Below are 17,279 nucleotides of genomic sequence, written 5' to 3' on the forward strand. Positions count from 1 at the left end.
TGCTAAGTACTTAGATCCACAACATATAAGCTCACCTTTGACATGGATGGATATTTCCACACCATGATTTGATTTTGGGAATACCCATGTGTGCTCACAAGGTCATTCACATTTTTAGACCACTTAAGGTTGCAAACCTGCAACAGAAAGCAAAAGATGAGGATAGCAGCACCACACAGCAGAATTATAAAGTTGCTTCTTTCAAAAACTCCATTTGAGAAATGTCTCAAAAGGTGAAATCATGGTGACAATATATTAATATTTTGACTATTTTGTATGCACTAAACCAGCTACACAACGGCTTGAAGTTGAGACGCATTAAGCAGGGATTTGCACTTAACCATAAAAAAAGAAATTACAAGTATCAAATAAGCTTAAGCGTTGTCAAATAACAGTCGCATACAGTGCCTAAATATATAAGATTACCACACTTTGAAAACTCACAGGGTCAGGGATGCGATGAGGTCTTCATGAGTGAACCTCAGTCCAGCGTTGTATTTGGTTAAGTTCCCAGTGGCAGTATCAAGTGAGACATCTGCACCAACTGCAAGGGCCTTAGTGCCAAAGGCAGCAGAGAGGTTGACTACAGGATTGGCTGTCAGACCAATGCCTGCATTAACTCCAGCATAATCATGCAAATACTGAAGCTCAACCTGCAACTAGAAATAAATACATGAATGCATTGAAGAATAACCTTCCACTTAAGAAATAATAAACTGAATTAGATTATTACCTTTCCAGACCTCTGATCAGGAACAGCAAAGCTAAGGATGGTTGTCAGTCCTAGAGTTGCAATCTCATCAACAGTAACTGTAGTAATGATCTGAACAGCACGTCAAAGCAAGCAGTCAACAGAACTCAAACAGTGAGAAATATGACAGATCAACTAATTAGTCAAAGAGCAAATTGTTGACCAACACAAATAGCATGCTTGATAATAGTTTGGCAAACTACTACTATTAGTCTAGGTGATATCACAAGAAATGAACATGCTGCAGGTCCATTTTGAGCAAAGCATGCAATTTCCAGGGGTTAAGTATATACATATACAGAGAGAGATTTACATTTGACTCTGAGTTTGCTTTCACATCTACCGTAATGTTCTTGTTCTTTATCTGTGATTGGATCTCACCAAAGATCAGGTCAGCTTTCTTTGTGCCAGAAGCAGTGACAGCCTGCATGAGAAAAGCAACAGAGGATATTAAAATTATAAGAATATGATAGCCATGCATGCAAATAATTCTAACATAGTCACGATTTTTAGTACAAGCATGTAGGCAGCATTAAGAGAACAATCAAATATATACACGCAAACCAAACAATTAGTTGTTAAATCACCCAAGCTTTTACCATTTAGACCACAACATATGTAATTCCAGACTCCAATACATCAACGGAAAATACAAGTTGCAAAAGTCATCATGAGTTGAGAAACATAATTATGGTAACAGCATACCTGGGGTTCAATACAATCGTTTTTCAGGTGTTTGATACTTCCATTATAGTTTTATTATCCTCAATTGTTTAAGTTCAGTACAGATATATTTTTCCTAAAAGTCTAAAACCCATCAAAACCTACAATTTACTCACATCCCAACCATGGAAGGAAATCCACCGAGCCGTGATGACATCGCTCAGCTACTTACAATTATTCTACTCAATAACTGACTACCCACTGTCCTCCCACTATCCAGACAGTGCCAACATGTGTTACATCCCCTGAAAATTGAGCCCGACACCAGTTACATAACTAAAGCTGCATCCTTTCATCCATAGCTTTGCTATCTCCCACATTATGCCCCAAGAAATATGTGGCGCCAGAAGACTGGGAAAAAAACAAAACTAAAAACTAAAAACAAAACAACTCCTATTAGCAATGGTAAATACTGGCAGACAATAAAATGTTTCAGCTAACTGAAACATTAACAGAAATAAGAATAACAGAAAATGGCAGTAAGAAGGAATCAAGTCATCAAGCGGTACACATGAAAAATTATGGTAAAAGGACAAAGGAGAAGCGGGTAGACCAGTGTCACAGCTAATTAATCAATTGTAACATCTTTAGTGTACTCACGTTTATTTTCTCCAGCATTGTAGCATAGATAATGTTTTGTCTTTTCATGTTTAATGGTAACAATAAATAAATCAAATAAAGTTCAACAACACTAGTACTTACACAAAGAATGATAGGTGGACAGTTGACTCATGTAATACTGCATAATACAACAAAATTGACACGTACTACTGCATTCATAAAAACAGAGAGTGAAAGGATGAAATATTTGAAATCAGTGAAAGGCGTACCGGTTTAGAAGCTGACGTTTTGATGGGTCCGAAAATACAATTTGCCCTAAGTGAGCTCTGTTAATTTATCCACTTTCCAACAAAATATCATTCCCGAAGGCTTTTACAATCTTCTTCCAACCTCCAGTGCCTTTCTTCACTACATCCTATAAATGCATGGTTTTCATAATCAGTACAATGTTTGTAAAGGAAACACAGTTGTAACTCCTCACAAGCTTACAGCATCCAATAAAAGTTTCAGAACTCTGAAAATATAATTGCCAACCATGCTTTCCTGTGCTAACCTTTATCAGTGACGACCATGTGGATCCTCGGCGGCGTTCCCGGCAAGCTGCAGGGCCTCAGGAAAAGGAAACACAAAGATGTCAGTCAAAACCTAACCAAATCGAGAAGGCCGCAACAACCCCATCGAGACTGAACCCCAGATCCAGACTGAGAAGAAGGGGACACGAACCTGGACAACGTCGATCTACTCGAAGACAGCGACAAGGTAGACCTTTGGGAGTACCAAGCTTGGGCAGAGATGAAGATGAGGGAAGCGCTTGCAGCAGAGGCCGGTCGTGACCCAAGCGCCGTTGCCGCCGGCAAGGGCCACCGGTCCGCGCAGCTGCCACAGCTGGACCCGTAGCCACCGGGAGGAGGAAGAGGACACGACGCGATTCGTCCGCGCAGCGAGGTGGCCATGTTCCGCGCGGCCAAAGCACGGCCACGTCGAGGCCCCGGATGGAGTCCTTGAGCGCCTCCACGCCGGCCGCGAGCCCACGCGGCGCGGTCCGTCGGGACGGACGCGGTCGCGCCGTCGCGGGGTATAGTGGTCGCGCCGTCGGGAGATGGAGGGGTAGGGGAGAGGGAGCCGTGCGGGGGAGGGGTGGCCGCCGACGCTGGAGAGACGACCGACGGCTGCGGCGGTGACAGGGTCGTGGAGCTCGTCGGGGCTAGGGTTGCAGGGGGAAGGAGGGAGGAGCAGAGGAGGAGGAGGCCGGCGGGGGAGGGGCCGGTGCCGGCGGCGAGATGGAGCTCGTCTGGCTAGGGTTGGTGGCGACCAGGCCGGGTGCCTGTGCGACCGAGGAATGGAGATGGGGATGGGATGAGAACCGGAGATTAAGACGGGATGGGAGCCATGCCGGTCGGTGCATGGTCGGTGGCCCATCCAGTGCCGAGCGTACATGGTCGGCGCATGGTCGGTGGATAAAAAGGAGAGGCATTAAATGTTCATCTGTCCGACTTGTTTTTATCCGACGGCACTACGGAGAAGATGCATGAAGGTTGTCTATCATGCACTTCATCGGAGCTGTGGAATTTCAATTTAACACACCAATTAAATAGAACGTACGTGGACACTCTGGGAGGCCGCCTATTCGGCGCGCCATATATCTTTAATTTCTAGTCACACTTTATTATGCGCGGCTTAGGAAAGAGAGAGTGCCCCGCCCCGTGTGCCAACATCAAACATCCTGATTTTTTGTTAGAAAGGACGGCACAAGGTTTACCATAAATTTTATTTAGACGATAAGACTTTAGCATCCTGAGGTTCGTATGTTTTCGTGGTTCCGCACAAACATTAACATCATGCATTCATTGTAAAGTAAAGTAGTTGGGAAGTGGCCTGCCGACGTCCATCCCTTGCTTGCTGATCCCCGCCCTCTCCTTTAATTTTCTCTCTCGTACGTCCCATTCTTTTCCTGCACACACATTACCCTGCGCTGGCTATCCGGCCAGGAGGACATGTAGCAATGTATCGGCCCTTAAGGCACCCGTAATATGTTTAAAAGGTGACACTAAACATTTATTGCTAATATAGGAATAGACCATAAACATTGTGCAACTGCACTGCAAGAATTAAGATGCGTCCATAAGAAATAAATAACATTTCTTTCTTTCACTCTCTCCCATATCTATCATGTTGCTTCGCACGCCTGACTGTTGGTGTTGGCGCCATCGCCAGTGGCTCACCGAAAGGGTAAAAGAGGCGGGGAGTAAAGTGCTCTTGAAGGCACCTCGAGTGACGCCGCCCACAACAATTGCAGCCATGGCGGCAACAAGACGGTTGGAGCTATGAGCTGGAGGATGAGACGCACGACCTCCTCCTAGCCCCCCATTCCATGCCTAGCTCCAGATGCCAGGCACCCTTTTCATCACCGTGGGGAGGTAATAAATAGCGGTGGTTGCGGCTGCAATTTCGGCCGCAACAGCGGTAGCGCTCTCAACTTTGCAGCCTGAAACTTTGCGGCCGCAATTCTAAATAGCTGGTGATATTGCAGGCTGCAATTGCACGTAGCAGGCCGCAATAGTGTGGAAGCAAATAATATGTTTTTTTACAAACTCTTAATGTGATGATTTAATGCGTAGAACACCATATTTATTTTCTTAATTTAAATATATGAGATATCAGTTCTTTAAGTGTAATTAAATATCTATTTATACTAATTATTTATGATATATGTACTTAAAATTATGTGAGCGCAATATCGTTCGCTATCCGTAATCCGCTACGCCAATCCACTGCTAACCCGCTGTACGCTATTTATTACCCTCCCATGGTCGGTCGACGGCACTTGCTCGTCCACGACACCCATGTGCAGGTGGAGGTCGGAATCCCATGCCCGTGGCTTCGATTCAGCAAGAGAAGAACTCGATTCAAGAGATGCTAGCTCCAATTCTGACTATGGTTAGTTGCATGTTATGGAGATGATCTGGTTGGATTTGCAACCTTGCAGCCATGGACGAGAATGAGTTGAGAGAGGTGGAAGGGATAGGAGAGGCTGCCTCGGCCTAGGCGGTGACGGTTGGAGAGTTGTTTTGAATTTTTATCAAAGCATGGGTCACATCTTAACGGCCAGTCTAATAGCGCTCCTCTTACTCCAGATTCTCTGTGCAACTTGATTATCTATGAGAAGTGATTCTCTGTGGAACTCTATGCATAGATGATTCTAGGCGTGGAGTAAATCAGGAGAAGCTACTCTTTTCAGCTTCTAGCCTCCTAGTTCAATTCAGCTAATCACTTCACAGAATCAGCAAAAAATCACTCTTCAGCAACAAATAATGGTTGGCAGAGTTTCTCCTGGATTCAGCTTCTACCACAAGCTGCTCTGGGAGCTCTGCCAAAGTGAGCCTAGATGCATGTAAACCATCTTGAGCTATTTTTCAGTTATAGAACAATATTTTTCTCTCACAATATTTTAACATAAGCATCAACATAAATTAAATTTCAGCGTAAGCGAAGAGAGCTCAAGGAAACAGGGTAAATATAAGTTGGGCACCAGGTAACAACTGCTGTACATTTACCCAGGGTCGTCGTCACTCGTCACCTTTAGAAGAAAAAAATACTTTCCTGAGCCACATGTTTTTTTGTTGGACATATATGGCCTACCGCATAGGAGAAACTGTTGCCAAAAAAATCGATTTGTATGGAGAGAAAAAAATGCAATTATAAAAAGGAGAAATTTTTTTTCTTATAAATAGAAAAGTATTTGTATATGTATCCATGTACATACAGTGTAACTTTCTTTTATTGGTGCATTCTGTGTAAGTTGGGCAAAAGAAAGGGAGAAACTAAAGTAAAAAGTACTCCCTCGTGCTTAAAAATATATAATTTTTATTTTTTTTTAAATCAAACAATTTAAAGTTCAATCAAAGTTATATAAAAATGTAGTAACAATTATAATAGAAAATGGGTATCATTAAATTAATTATAAAATATTTTTCGAGTAAACTTAGTTAGAGACATAAATTTTAATATTATTCACATAAATTTAGTTAAAAGCTACTTTGACCGACACAAACTCTATAATTGTATTCTTTTTAGAAAATGCTATAATTGCATTTTTTTAGACTAGCACTCATCACAAGATTTTCTCAAGTGCACAAACCACTGACATATATTATATCACAAGGATAAAGATCATGTCTCATGACATACTCCCTCCGTCCTAAAAAATAGTATTTTTTACTTTCAGACATATTGTTTGACCATCCGTTTTATTCAATTTTTTGTATAAATATCATATATTTTGTTATAACTTATTTTATTATTAAAGATACTTTAATAATGATTTATTTATTTTATAGTTTACATAAAATTTTTGAATAAGATGAACGGTCAAATATGATGTCTGAAAATAAAAAACGTCGCTCTTTTTAGAATGGATAGAGTACGTACATAGCACAAAGTCTCATATCTCACACACATGGGCCTTGTTTAGTTTCCTTCAAAGTTCCAAGTTTTTTCACTCTCTCTCTATCACATCAATTTTTGGACGCTTGCATGGAGCATTAAATGTAGGTAAAAAAATAACTAATTGCACAGTTTAGTTGGAAATCACGAGATGAATCTTTTGAGCTTAGTTGGTCCACGATTGGACAATATTTACCAAATAAGACGAAAGTGCTACTATTCATCGGGTTGAAATTTTCTTCAATCTAAACAAGGCCATGATACAAATATGAAATTCAAATAATCTGTCACATCCATCATGATACATCAATAAGGCTCACATCTCAGGCCCTGTTTAGTTCACCTAAAATCTAAATTTTGGCACTATGCAAAAAGAAGATTCCCTGTCACGTCAAACTTGTGGTATGCATGGAGTACTAAATGTTGACGAAATCAAAAACTAATTGCACAGTTTGGTTGTACTTTACGAGACGAACATTTTGAGCCTAATTAGTCAATGTTTGGACAATTATTACCAAATTAAAACGAAAAGCTACTGTAGATACAGTACCTCCGTGAAATCCGGCGGCGCCGAATTGGGGACCAACTAAACGTGGCCTCGTAACTAAAACTACAGCTGTCCAAACACAAATGATCAACACAATGAAGCACTCTTAAGGAGGGAGTACAAACTTTTTTTATAAGTATATCTTACTCCTAAACTCAAACATTAACCATGCCTTCCGAAGCCAACAGGTCTTTGAGGAACTCGAGGAAAGCTGCACGCGACGGGCCCCCTTCCGCCAGCGCCTCGGCCGCTCGGTCCCTCGCCGCCGCCGCGCGCTTCCTGAGCGCCCGCGCGCCGTCGGAGTCCTCCATGACCCACCTAACCTTAGCCTCCACCTCTTCAGCCGTCACCACGTCGTCGTCGTCCCTTCTCATCTCCACCCCTAGCTTCATCGCCTCCACGATCCGCACCTTGTTCAGCTTCTGCTCCGCGTACAGCGGCCAGCACAGCAGCGGCAGTCCCGCCACGACGCCCTCCAGCGTCGAGTTCCACCCGCAGTGCGTGACGAACGCGCCGGCCGCCCTATGGCGCAGCACGTCCACCTGCGGCGCCCAGTTCTTGACGAGGAGCCCCCTGTCCTCGGTGCGCTCCTGGAACCCGGCCGGGAGGAGCGCGCCGACGTTGTCGGCGGATGGTCCGCCGGGAGGGCTCCGCACGACCCAGAGGAACCTCTGCCCGGACCTCTCCAGACCCACGGCGATCTCCTCCAGCTGCTTCTTGGGGAACGTGCCCAGGCTCCCGAAGCAGAGGAACACGACGCTGCGGTCCGGCTGCGCGTCCAGCCAGCGGAGGCAGTCGTGGTCCGTGTCGCCGCCGGGCGAGACCAGCGGCCCGACGCAGTAGACCGGCGGCGTGGGGCGGTCCGGTACGCACAGCCCGTCCCTGAGCGCCCGCATCGCGAGCGGCTCCAGCGACTCAAAGGAGTTGATGAGGATCCCGCGGGCCTCCGGCATCCGGGCAGCCACGCCGATGATGCCCTTGCACGCCTCGCCGTCGTCCGCCAGCCCCTGCGCCAGGTCCGCGACTCTCAGCGGAGGAACGCCCGGGAACGATAGGACGGCGGACTCGCCGAGCGCCGCAAAGCTCGTGCCCACGCTGGCCCGCATGGCGGGGAGGCCGAGGAAGCAGGCGAGGCCGGCGGCGCCCGAGGGGAAGAAGAAGTAGGCGGGCAGGCCGAGCTCGGCCGCGACGTCGAGCGCGTCGGCGCAGAACATGTCGAGGACGATCGCCTGCACGCGGCGCGACGCCGACAGCGCATGGAGGAAGTCGCGGAGCGGCGCGTTCGTGGCGCGGAGGAAGCGGAGCATCCGGGCCAAGGGGTCGTCAGGCTCGGCGTCGTCGCCAGACTCGCCGTCGTCGGAGGGCGGGGCCGGCGGGGGGAGCACGTGCAAGGCGACGGAGGTGTTGGAGGCCTTGGCGGGCGCGACCGTGGCGGCGAAGCCGTTCGCGTAGACGGGTGGCTCGAAGACCACGATGGCAACGTCGACTTGCTGGTCTCCGGCGTGGAGGAACGCCTTGGCCAGCTCGAGCATCGGCGCGAGATGGCCGACGCCGACGCCCGGGTACAGCACCACCGTCTTCTTCTCCATGGCTCGGCTGACGACGACTCACTCAACTGCTAGCTGCGCACCAGCACTGCCCGCATCTTTCTGGAGTCTGGTTCTGGGACAGCATCGGAGTATGCACACGGCGACACGAGCATGCTGCCAATTCGGATGGATGGCTGGTTCGTGATTATTACTGCCGGCCGGTTTGGTGTGAGAGAAAAATATTATTCTGATTGAAAATTTACGATCGTTTACGAGATCCACCAGCCAACCGAACAGGCAGACGGGACGGTCATTCTGGAGTCTGCACTGGCAGCCTAGTGTTGACAAACATGTCATGCATGATGTCACTGAGGATAGTGAAGGGAAGGGATGAAGCAGAGACACGAAAACTCACAACTCCTTGTTTTTAATAAAAAAATAAATAAATTTTGACTGGCCATGAGATTTAGTACCTATTCTACTGATTTATATCTGAAAAAATTGAAGGGCTTGTCTATAGCCCAGAAGGATGTTTCTGGCCCAGCCAGCATGGCACTCACAATGAAGCCCTTTTGATGATATACCTTGACAAGTTCTACTACAATAGGGAGGACATTCCCTGGGTCAAATTGGTCTGGGAGTGCTATTACTCAGATGGAAGACTGCCAGGCAATTCAAACAAGGGCTCCTTCTGGTGGAGAGATGTAGTTAAACTCACTGATAAACTCAAAGGGTTGACAAAAGTAAATTTACATGATGGGAAGACATGTCTTTTTTGGTCTGATCTCTGGTTGGACACAATCCCTGAGCTCAGTTTCCCTGAACTTTCTTCATTTGCCAAGAATAAGAGAATCACAGTGGCAATGGCCATGCTTGTCGATGGTCCACAAGACCTCTTTCACTTGCCCCTCTCTGAGGAAGCTTATGCTCAATTCATTCAACTCCAAACCATCCTACAAAGCCTCCAGTTAACAGATGATAAGGATTCTTGGGGTTTCATCTGGGGATCAAATCTCTTCTCCTCAACTAGAGTATATAAGCAACTTAGTGGGCATAATCTGGTCCATCCTGCTCTGAAATGGCTCTGGCACTGCTCTTGCCAAAACAAGCACCGAATTTTTTCTGGTTGATCCTGAACAATAAGCTGAACACTAGGGGGGGGGGGGGGGGGGGGGGGGGGGAGGGGGGGTTCTAAGAAGAAGAAATATGGATCTAGAAAGCTACTCTTGTGTCCTCTGCAATGGACAGGCAGAGGAAACAATAGAACACTTGTTCTTAGACTGAAGGCCTTTGCTGCTTGGCAATCCATCAATCTAACTGTGAACTCTGGGATTCAGCCTCTGCAAAATATAGAACTTCTCAGAGCTCAGATCAATCAAAGCTTCTTTATGGAAATCATCATTCTCTTCTGTTGGGCAATTTGGATGAGCAGGAACAATTGTATCTTCAAGGGGGTTCCGCCATCAATTCAAGGATGCAAAAGAATTTTCAAGTCTGAGTTCCTTTGGCTGTTATGCAGAGCAAAGAGGAAATACTTTCCCAAAATTCAAGAATGGATAGACAGCTTGCTGTAACTCGGAGGCCTTTAGTCTGGCCATGGCTTTTCTTTTTCTTCCCTTTTTTAGTTCCTTAACTCCCCCTTTTGCTTTTGTTTTAGGCCTCGTTCGGTTAGGGCGTATCACGCCAGAAATCGTTCCGGCCAAGAAAATTCTTATATAAATTAAGTAACGAATCCGGACAGGAATTCTTCCTGGGGTCATTTCCGCGGGAAACGAACGGGCCTTAGGCTTTTCATTCAGGCTTCCGCTTTCTTTTTTATGTATCTGAACCTGGTATTCTTTTAATTTAAGCTGCAGTAGGGGCTCCTTGCCCCTCCTGATCATTCAAAAAAAAAAAAGCATGGCACCATTTTTTTCTTTTTTCTTTTCTTTTTTATATTTTCAAATTCAGCATCCTTTCCGTGTACGTTGTCCAACTGATCGAGGCCCAACCCAATAACCATACGACCCTATCCCAAAGCAAATTTTCCACATGCCCCATGGCCACAGTGCTTATTTCAGCTGTAGAACATTTTTGCTGATTTAAGATTTGTTAACGAGTATCCAGATTGGAATTCTTTACTCCCACATGTCCAAGGTGTAAACTTTTTAAACACTTCTCCTATATTTCAAGTGCCTGAATTTTAAGATAATTTTAGACAACACTGTTATACAACCAACTAGTACAAGTAAATTGTTACTTTTGTGGTTTGTTATTTGTCTTTGTATCATAATATATCAATTTTTTGTCATTGTCTAACTATAGAAAAAAATTGTGAATTATTAATTGTCTTTGTGTCAACATATATTAGATTTTATCAGGTTTGTGGTTTTATCTATCGGGTTTTCTATTCTCGGAATAAAAAATTATAGATTATGCCTACATGAATTGCAACAAGCTAAAGTTGTAATTTTAGTATAAAATATATACAATAATCATCGCCTGAAAGAAAGCTAAAATTCAGACACCTCTGAATTTTAGCAAGTCCCAATGATTCTAGGCTCAAGTGTAATGACTTTATGAACCAAAGAATAAATGTGGCCAGAAAAATTGATGCAATTAGCAAGGAGGAAGAGAAAAGATATGAGATTCGCTTGACATCTTCTTTAGATGTAGCAAGATTCCTCATAATGCAAGGTGATGCTTTCCATGGACACGATGAGTCCTCTACTTCCAACAACAAGGGTACATTCAGAGAGATGATTGATTGGTACAAAGATAAAGTTGAGATTGTTAAGGATGCATATGATAAAGGTGCAAAAAATTACACAATGATATCTCAACATTAATTCTTCTGGTGGCAACAGCTTCAGTTGAGAGGATATTTTCTACTTTGTCTATTGTAAAGACAGATTTGCGTAACAAAATGGGTGATGAGTGGCTCAATGACTTAATGATATGCTACACTGAGAAGGAGATATTTAGAAGCATCAAGAATGACAAAATCATAAAATGATTTGAAGACATGAAAACCCGGCGTATGTTAGTGTCTCAGAACAATTTAGTGGTATGATATACGTTCTCTTCTACCTTCAAAACTTTGAAGTTAAATACTTGAAATTTGTGTCACTAATTTATTTTTTTCTTGTATATAGATTGCTTCTAATGATTCGTGGAGAATATGGCAGGGTGAATGTGTCGTCGTCGACCGATCTTTGTATGCATTTCATGATGCACTTTTAATTGTTTATCTAAGTTGTCATGTAAAAGGGATATAATTGAGTTAAGTTGTCATGTAAAAGGGATACCTGACCACTGCTATATGTTAGCTTTGTACATGGGATATAATTGAGTTAGCTTTGTACATGGGATATAATTGAGTTAAGTTGGTCTACCTCTGTTTGGCCTAGCCCCCCTAAATATTTTTTGTGGATCCGTCACTGGTTGGTGCCATGCACGCACGGCGTGCCATATGGTATGGTTGCGTGTGGAAGATGCGCAAGAAATTGTTTGGCATGGCGTGTGGATGCATGGATGACCGAGTTGCAACTTGCAACAAAGTTAGTGGTCAGGTCAACAAGGTCTCTCTAGCTACACTCTGGTGGTGTTGTCCGATACGGACTACAGGAGACCTAGCTCATGGCCGGTCGGTTAGGCGTGGCGTGGCGTGGCGTGGCCCGGCAGGGACGCGCGCCGGTGCAAGCCAAACGTGTGTCATATGGATGGGATCGGCGTCGTCCAGATTTTGGAGACGTTCAGATCGACGTAGGCCACCCAACAAACGGTCCATGCGCCGGCCGCGTGTGTCACCGGCGACGCCGGGCGTGAGGGGTGGTGTTGTGACCGAGCTGCTCATCCGCCATGCATCCAGCAGTTTGCCACACACACCACTACACACATTAGCAGAGCCAAGATGAGCACCTCAGGAGGGCTAATCAATAGAGATTTAGAACAAATGTCGAAGATTAACCATAAAATTACGTTTTTGCTACAGTAATTATAAAGGAAAATCAGTCTCACGCGGGGGGGGGGCTGCCAGCCCCCCTAGCCCCCCCCCCCCCCCCCCCCCCCCCCCCCCCCCCCCCCCCCGGTGGATCCGCCACTGACTACACACCAGCTCCACCTGTACTCATCCATCCATCTTCTCAGACAGTCCTATCTAGATGTGAACAGCTACAGCAGGACCACCTCCAACACTGAAAATTAAGGGCCAAAAGACAAGGCCCCATGCTTTCGCACCGGCCGAGGCTCACCGTATATATGGCCAAGGCGTCACATGGCTGGATTGCGGCCCAAGTTATGCAAAGAAGGACACCGAAAATTCCTCTCATCTCTCAGTCAAATAATGAATCAGAGGAGAAAACAGAACACAGAGAACGCTCTTAAATTACTCTATCAACCAACCAACTAATGAACGACGGAAAACATATATTCATTCATAGGTATGTTTATGTCTACGGTGATTTTGTGAATTTTTTAGGTCTGTCGATTTAATCTCTTATAGGTGCTCATAAAATATAGGGTGTCTGCGTGTTTGTTCATAGGACGTGCATGTATATGTGCATTTAGGTATTTATATTCGAGGAGAAAACAACAACCAAAGATCTAGAGTATATTTTGATCTCGCGTCTGGTGGTGCACGCCGGCGATAGTACGTGAGAAGGTGGTGGTAGGGAGGAGGGTAGCGATGGGGGACGCCTAAGCCAACTGCTCGCGGGAGCGTTTGTATTAATGACCTATTTGGCCAAGCTCCTTCCAACTCTAACTTCGTGCTACATTGCCCGAGGAGCCAAAGGAGAGAAAAAAAACAATGGCTCATCCTGGCTCCTAATTCGTTTACAAAAGAGAAAAAAATGGCTCCGATGAACGGTGTCAGAGTTGAAGGCTGAGCCCTATAATTAAGCCCTTCCAAACGGCCCCCAAAGCTTATTTGGATCGAGGAGAGGTTTCCATGGGATTTGCTGTGGTACCTCCAAATGACTATAAGCCGTTCATTTAATAAGATCGTCATTTAATAAGATCGGATGGTTAGGATGATATATTACTTCCTAGGAGGTAATATGTGAAATATAAATAAATTAATTTATTAATTTGGTAAAATATGATAAATAAGGAAAGTTTAGATATAAAAATATTTTTTCTAGATCTATTTGATATGGTAAATCCTTTTATTTTGCAACTTTGATCATTGCATAATTTGATTAGTATATACTACCATAACAGCTAATGTACGTAACATAATTTGATTATTTGATTAGCATGTAACTTTTTGTTCCCCTATACGTGATAGCTACATGTTTTAGCGTGTTTCACTCCCAATGTTCATTAGTTGACATGCAACATGGTTTAATTTAGAAGATCCCCTTAATTATATAATATAATTTTAATCAAGTTAGCATAATGCATACCCTTTGACTACATAACATGTTAATGTCTAACATATTTTAGAACGCCAAAATTATTTAGACTCGATTAACGTGTTTAGCTACCAATTTGTTTTTTTTTTTTTTGTAGGTAACATGTTTTTTAAGTAATTACGTAACATGCTGGTGTGCGCACGGAAAAAAAAACTCCTCGCTGCCTTGTGGGTACACTGTGCACCGATGGGAAGGGGGGCCGCTTTTTTCTAATCACGGAGGCAAGTGTACCCCCAACTTCCGTGTTTGCACCCGTGATCACTGGATTTTAGAGATTCTCTCTCATTTATTAGGTTATTTATTTATTTGTTTAATTTATAAAATCTAATAAGTCAATGGCTCAGATTGCTTCGAACTATATATTACCTCGTAGTAGCCTTTTTATAATTTTCAATCACCAAATTATGAGAATCCAACTATCCACGTCCTTTCTATTCTTTGAAGATAATACATGTGGAAACAACTCCAAACACCTATAATCTAGGGCTATAAATCAAATAATTATGAGAGGGTTACTATGAGCGTTCATGCATACACCAACATGCATCCATTTCCATCAAGATCCGATGCATACACCATAGCTTCGGCTAACCAAGTTGCCTCACCGTAAATAGGAGAATATACACATGGGCCCTCCAACTGCCGATAGAAGGTCTCCTTGCACCAGAACAGCCACCGTTATACCGAACAGCCCGCCGCCACATTATACAGGTCACTTCGACAATCCACCTCTGCTAGCCACCTTCTCCCGCGCCGACCTTCTTGCCAACTTAACGGACACAATTGGCGCACGGTTACACCAAACCATCACCCTCAACTGTCATACAAAAGTCTAACCCTCTAATGCTATGCCAACACCTTCTACTATCCGAAAGCCTTCCGTCACCATGAACATCCATGCCTCGAGTCCTCGACTTGGCCTCCACCCATCTTGACTCAATTCTGGCCTCTAGAGGGGCTGCCATCAGCAATGAAGAACCACCATCGCTACCAATTCGTTCACCATCCTCGCGGAGCGCTGACGTGCCACTGCAACTTAGGTGAAAACTTGGATTCGCCTCACGAGCAGACTCCACTAAAAAAAGAAGCAGCCGATGGCTACATGGTCGGTTGGTCGCCACCAACGTGCCACCTCACCTTGCCTCTATGACCGCCTTGCATCCACGCAGCCCCACCTTGTCGGTCAAGAGCGCAGGCACCACAGAGCTCGGTCACGCCCACGCATGAGCCCACCACACCGCCAACACCAACAAACACCATCACCACACCATCCTAGCGTCGGCCACACACCTTTCCTAGTTTCCCCTGTGCAAATCCAGGCATGCTGGCCAAGAAGGGCGTTAATCCCCGCTACCGTTGTCCTTGTCCAGCTGCGGCTCTGCACGCCTAGATCCCCATGGCAGGGCCAACTCCGATCGAATCTAGGAGCCGACGTCCTCGGCCTGCGCAAGCCCAAGAGCTGGAGCCCTGCCGGCACCATCCTTGCCTCCATCTGGGCATCCCGTGGTTGGCTCAGACGACGGCATGTGGAAGACGCTCGGTGGCACCGGAGAGGTTGCGCCGGAGCCGCCCTGTCAACCGATGCAGGGGTGTGTTTTCTGGTTCAAGATCATAAGGATGATTCATCAACTTCTAGTCAACCCTAATAGTAACATAGGATCTAATTTTTTGATAGAGCATGTAGCTAAGTTATGGTCCCGTTCGGCTTACCCCATATTCGGCTTATTCGGCTTGTTTTTTCAGCCGGAACAGTGTTTTCCTCTCACAATAATTCAGCCAGAACAGTGTTTTCAGCCAGTTTCAGTCAAAATTCAGACCAGTGAACGGGGCCGTTACACAAAGCATTAACAAGACAGGTTGTAAGTTTGAAAAAAAAATATACTTATAGATGTTCAAATAAATCCACAACCAAAACATACTTTATGAGAAAATTAATAAAAGTAGTTTAATGTTTTAGATACTACAAGCTGATTTTAGTATAAAGCCAAAGTAAAGCACCCATATGTACAAACAAAGTAGAATACCCAACAAAGCAGTATCGTTTAAAATAAAATTCAAAGAAATCTTGCCGTTACCAGGCCTTCAAATCCTCGAGGAACCCCAGGAAAGCAGCATGCGACGGCCCCCCTTCCGCCAGCGCCTGGGCCGCTCTGTCCCTCGCCGCCGCCGCGCGCTCCCTGAGCGCCCGCGCGCCGTCGGACTCCACCATCACCCACCTCACCTTGGCTTCCACCTCCTCGGCCTTCACCACGTCCTCGTCCCCGACGCGGCTCTTCCACACCTCCACCTCGAGCCGCATCTCCTCCACGATGAACACCTTGTTGAGCCCCTGCTCCGCGTACAGTGGCCAGCACAGCAGCGGCAGGCCCGCCGTGACGCCCTCCAGCATCGAGTTCCACCCGCAGTGCGTCACGAACGCGCCGGCCGCGCGGTGCCGCAGCACGTCCACCTGCGGCGCCCAGTTCTTGACGACGAGACCTCTGCTCCTGGTCCGCTCCAGGAATCCGTCCGGGAGGAGCGCGTCGAGGTCGAGATCGTCGGCCTGCTCGCCGGGGCCGCGTGGGCTCCGCACGACCCAGAAACCTCTGCCCGGAGCTCTCCAGCCCGACAGCGATCTCCTCAAGCTGGCTCTTTGGGAACGCGCCCATGCTCCCGAAGCAGAGGAACACGACGCTGCGGTCCGGCTGCGCGTCCATCCACCGGAGGCAGCCGTGGTCCTTATCTCTGCCAGGCGAGACCAGCGGCCCGACGCAGTAGACCGGAGGCATGTCGCGGCCGGGGACGCACAGGCCGTCCCTGAGCGCGCGCACGGCGCGAGGCTCCAGCGACTCGAAGGAATTCAGCAAGATCCCGCGTGCCTCCGGCATCCGGGAAGCCAGTCCGAGGCTGTCCTCGCCCGCGGCGCCGTCGTCGCGGATCAGCTGGGGCAGCTCCGAGGCCTTGAGCGGAGGCACGCCCGCGAACGTCAGGACGGCGTCGCCGAGCTCCCCGAATCCCGCCGCGCCCAGGGTTCCCCGCATCCCGGGGAGGGCGAGGAAGACGAGCGCGTTGGTGGCGCAGTTAATGTTGATGGGTGCGAAAACCAAAAAGTAGCGCCAGTTGCCAGAGTCCAGCTTGGCGCACCAAACTTGGTGCCACATCAGCTCTTGATCAGACAGCTTGGCTGCCAGCGCATCCAACTTCGGCGCCATGACTTACAGCGTCGAGACGTGTTATCCACGGCGCCGAGCACAGGGTCAAAAAAAACGAAATTAAAACCACCGAGGACCTAAATGTGAATATTTTTTAAGAAAACAGCTAAAAAATAAAAAATTCGGTCGCGCCAATCC

The 17,279-nt window shown here is 46.3% G+C and overlaps 2 protein-coding genes and 1 pseudogene across 2 annotated transcripts; all 3 read right to left on the reverse strand.

Annotated features, from left to right (window-relative positions):
* LOC136507669 (mitochondrial outer membrane protein porin 1-like) lies at positions 1 to 4,335 on the reverse strand. The gene is made up of 6 exons (XM_066502325.1): positions 4,258 to 4,335; positions 2,305 to 2,361; positions 1,065 to 1,175; positions 734 to 823; positions 445 to 653; positions 1 to 137 (listed from the first exon to the last, which is right to left on the reverse strand). Exons 1-6 carry the CDS (start codon positions 4,333 to 4,335, stop codon positions 107 to 109), a joined length of 576 nt encoding a protein of 191 aa, XP_066358422.1. The 3' UTR covers positions 1 to 106.
* A 2,774-nt stretch (positions 4,336 to 7,109) lies between these two features.
* LOC136506820 (UDP-glycosyltransferase 88B1-like) lies at positions 7,110 to 9,032 on the reverse strand. The gene has a single exon (XM_066501730.1). The coding sequence runs from the start codon at positions 8,612 to 8,614 to the stop codon at positions 7,181 to 7,183; it is 1,434 nt and encodes a 477-aa protein (XP_066357827.1). The 5' UTR covers positions 8,615 to 9,032; the 3' UTR covers positions 7,110 to 7,180.
* Positions 9,033 to 14,592: 5,560 nt separating this feature from the next.
* Positions 14,593 to 17,141, reverse strand: LOC136507671 (phloretin 2'-O-glucosyltransferase-like; annotated as a pseudogene).
* Positions 17,142 to 17,279: the final 138 nt, after the last annotated feature.

Source organism: Miscanthus floridulus, chromosome 15 (assembly GCF_019320115.1).
Source record: "Miscanthus floridulus cultivar M001 chromosome 15, ASM1932011v1, whole genome shotgun sequence".
Classification (NCBI taxonomy): domain Eukaryota; kingdom Viridiplantae; phylum Streptophyta; class Magnoliopsida; order Poales; family Poaceae; genus Miscanthus; species Miscanthus floridulus.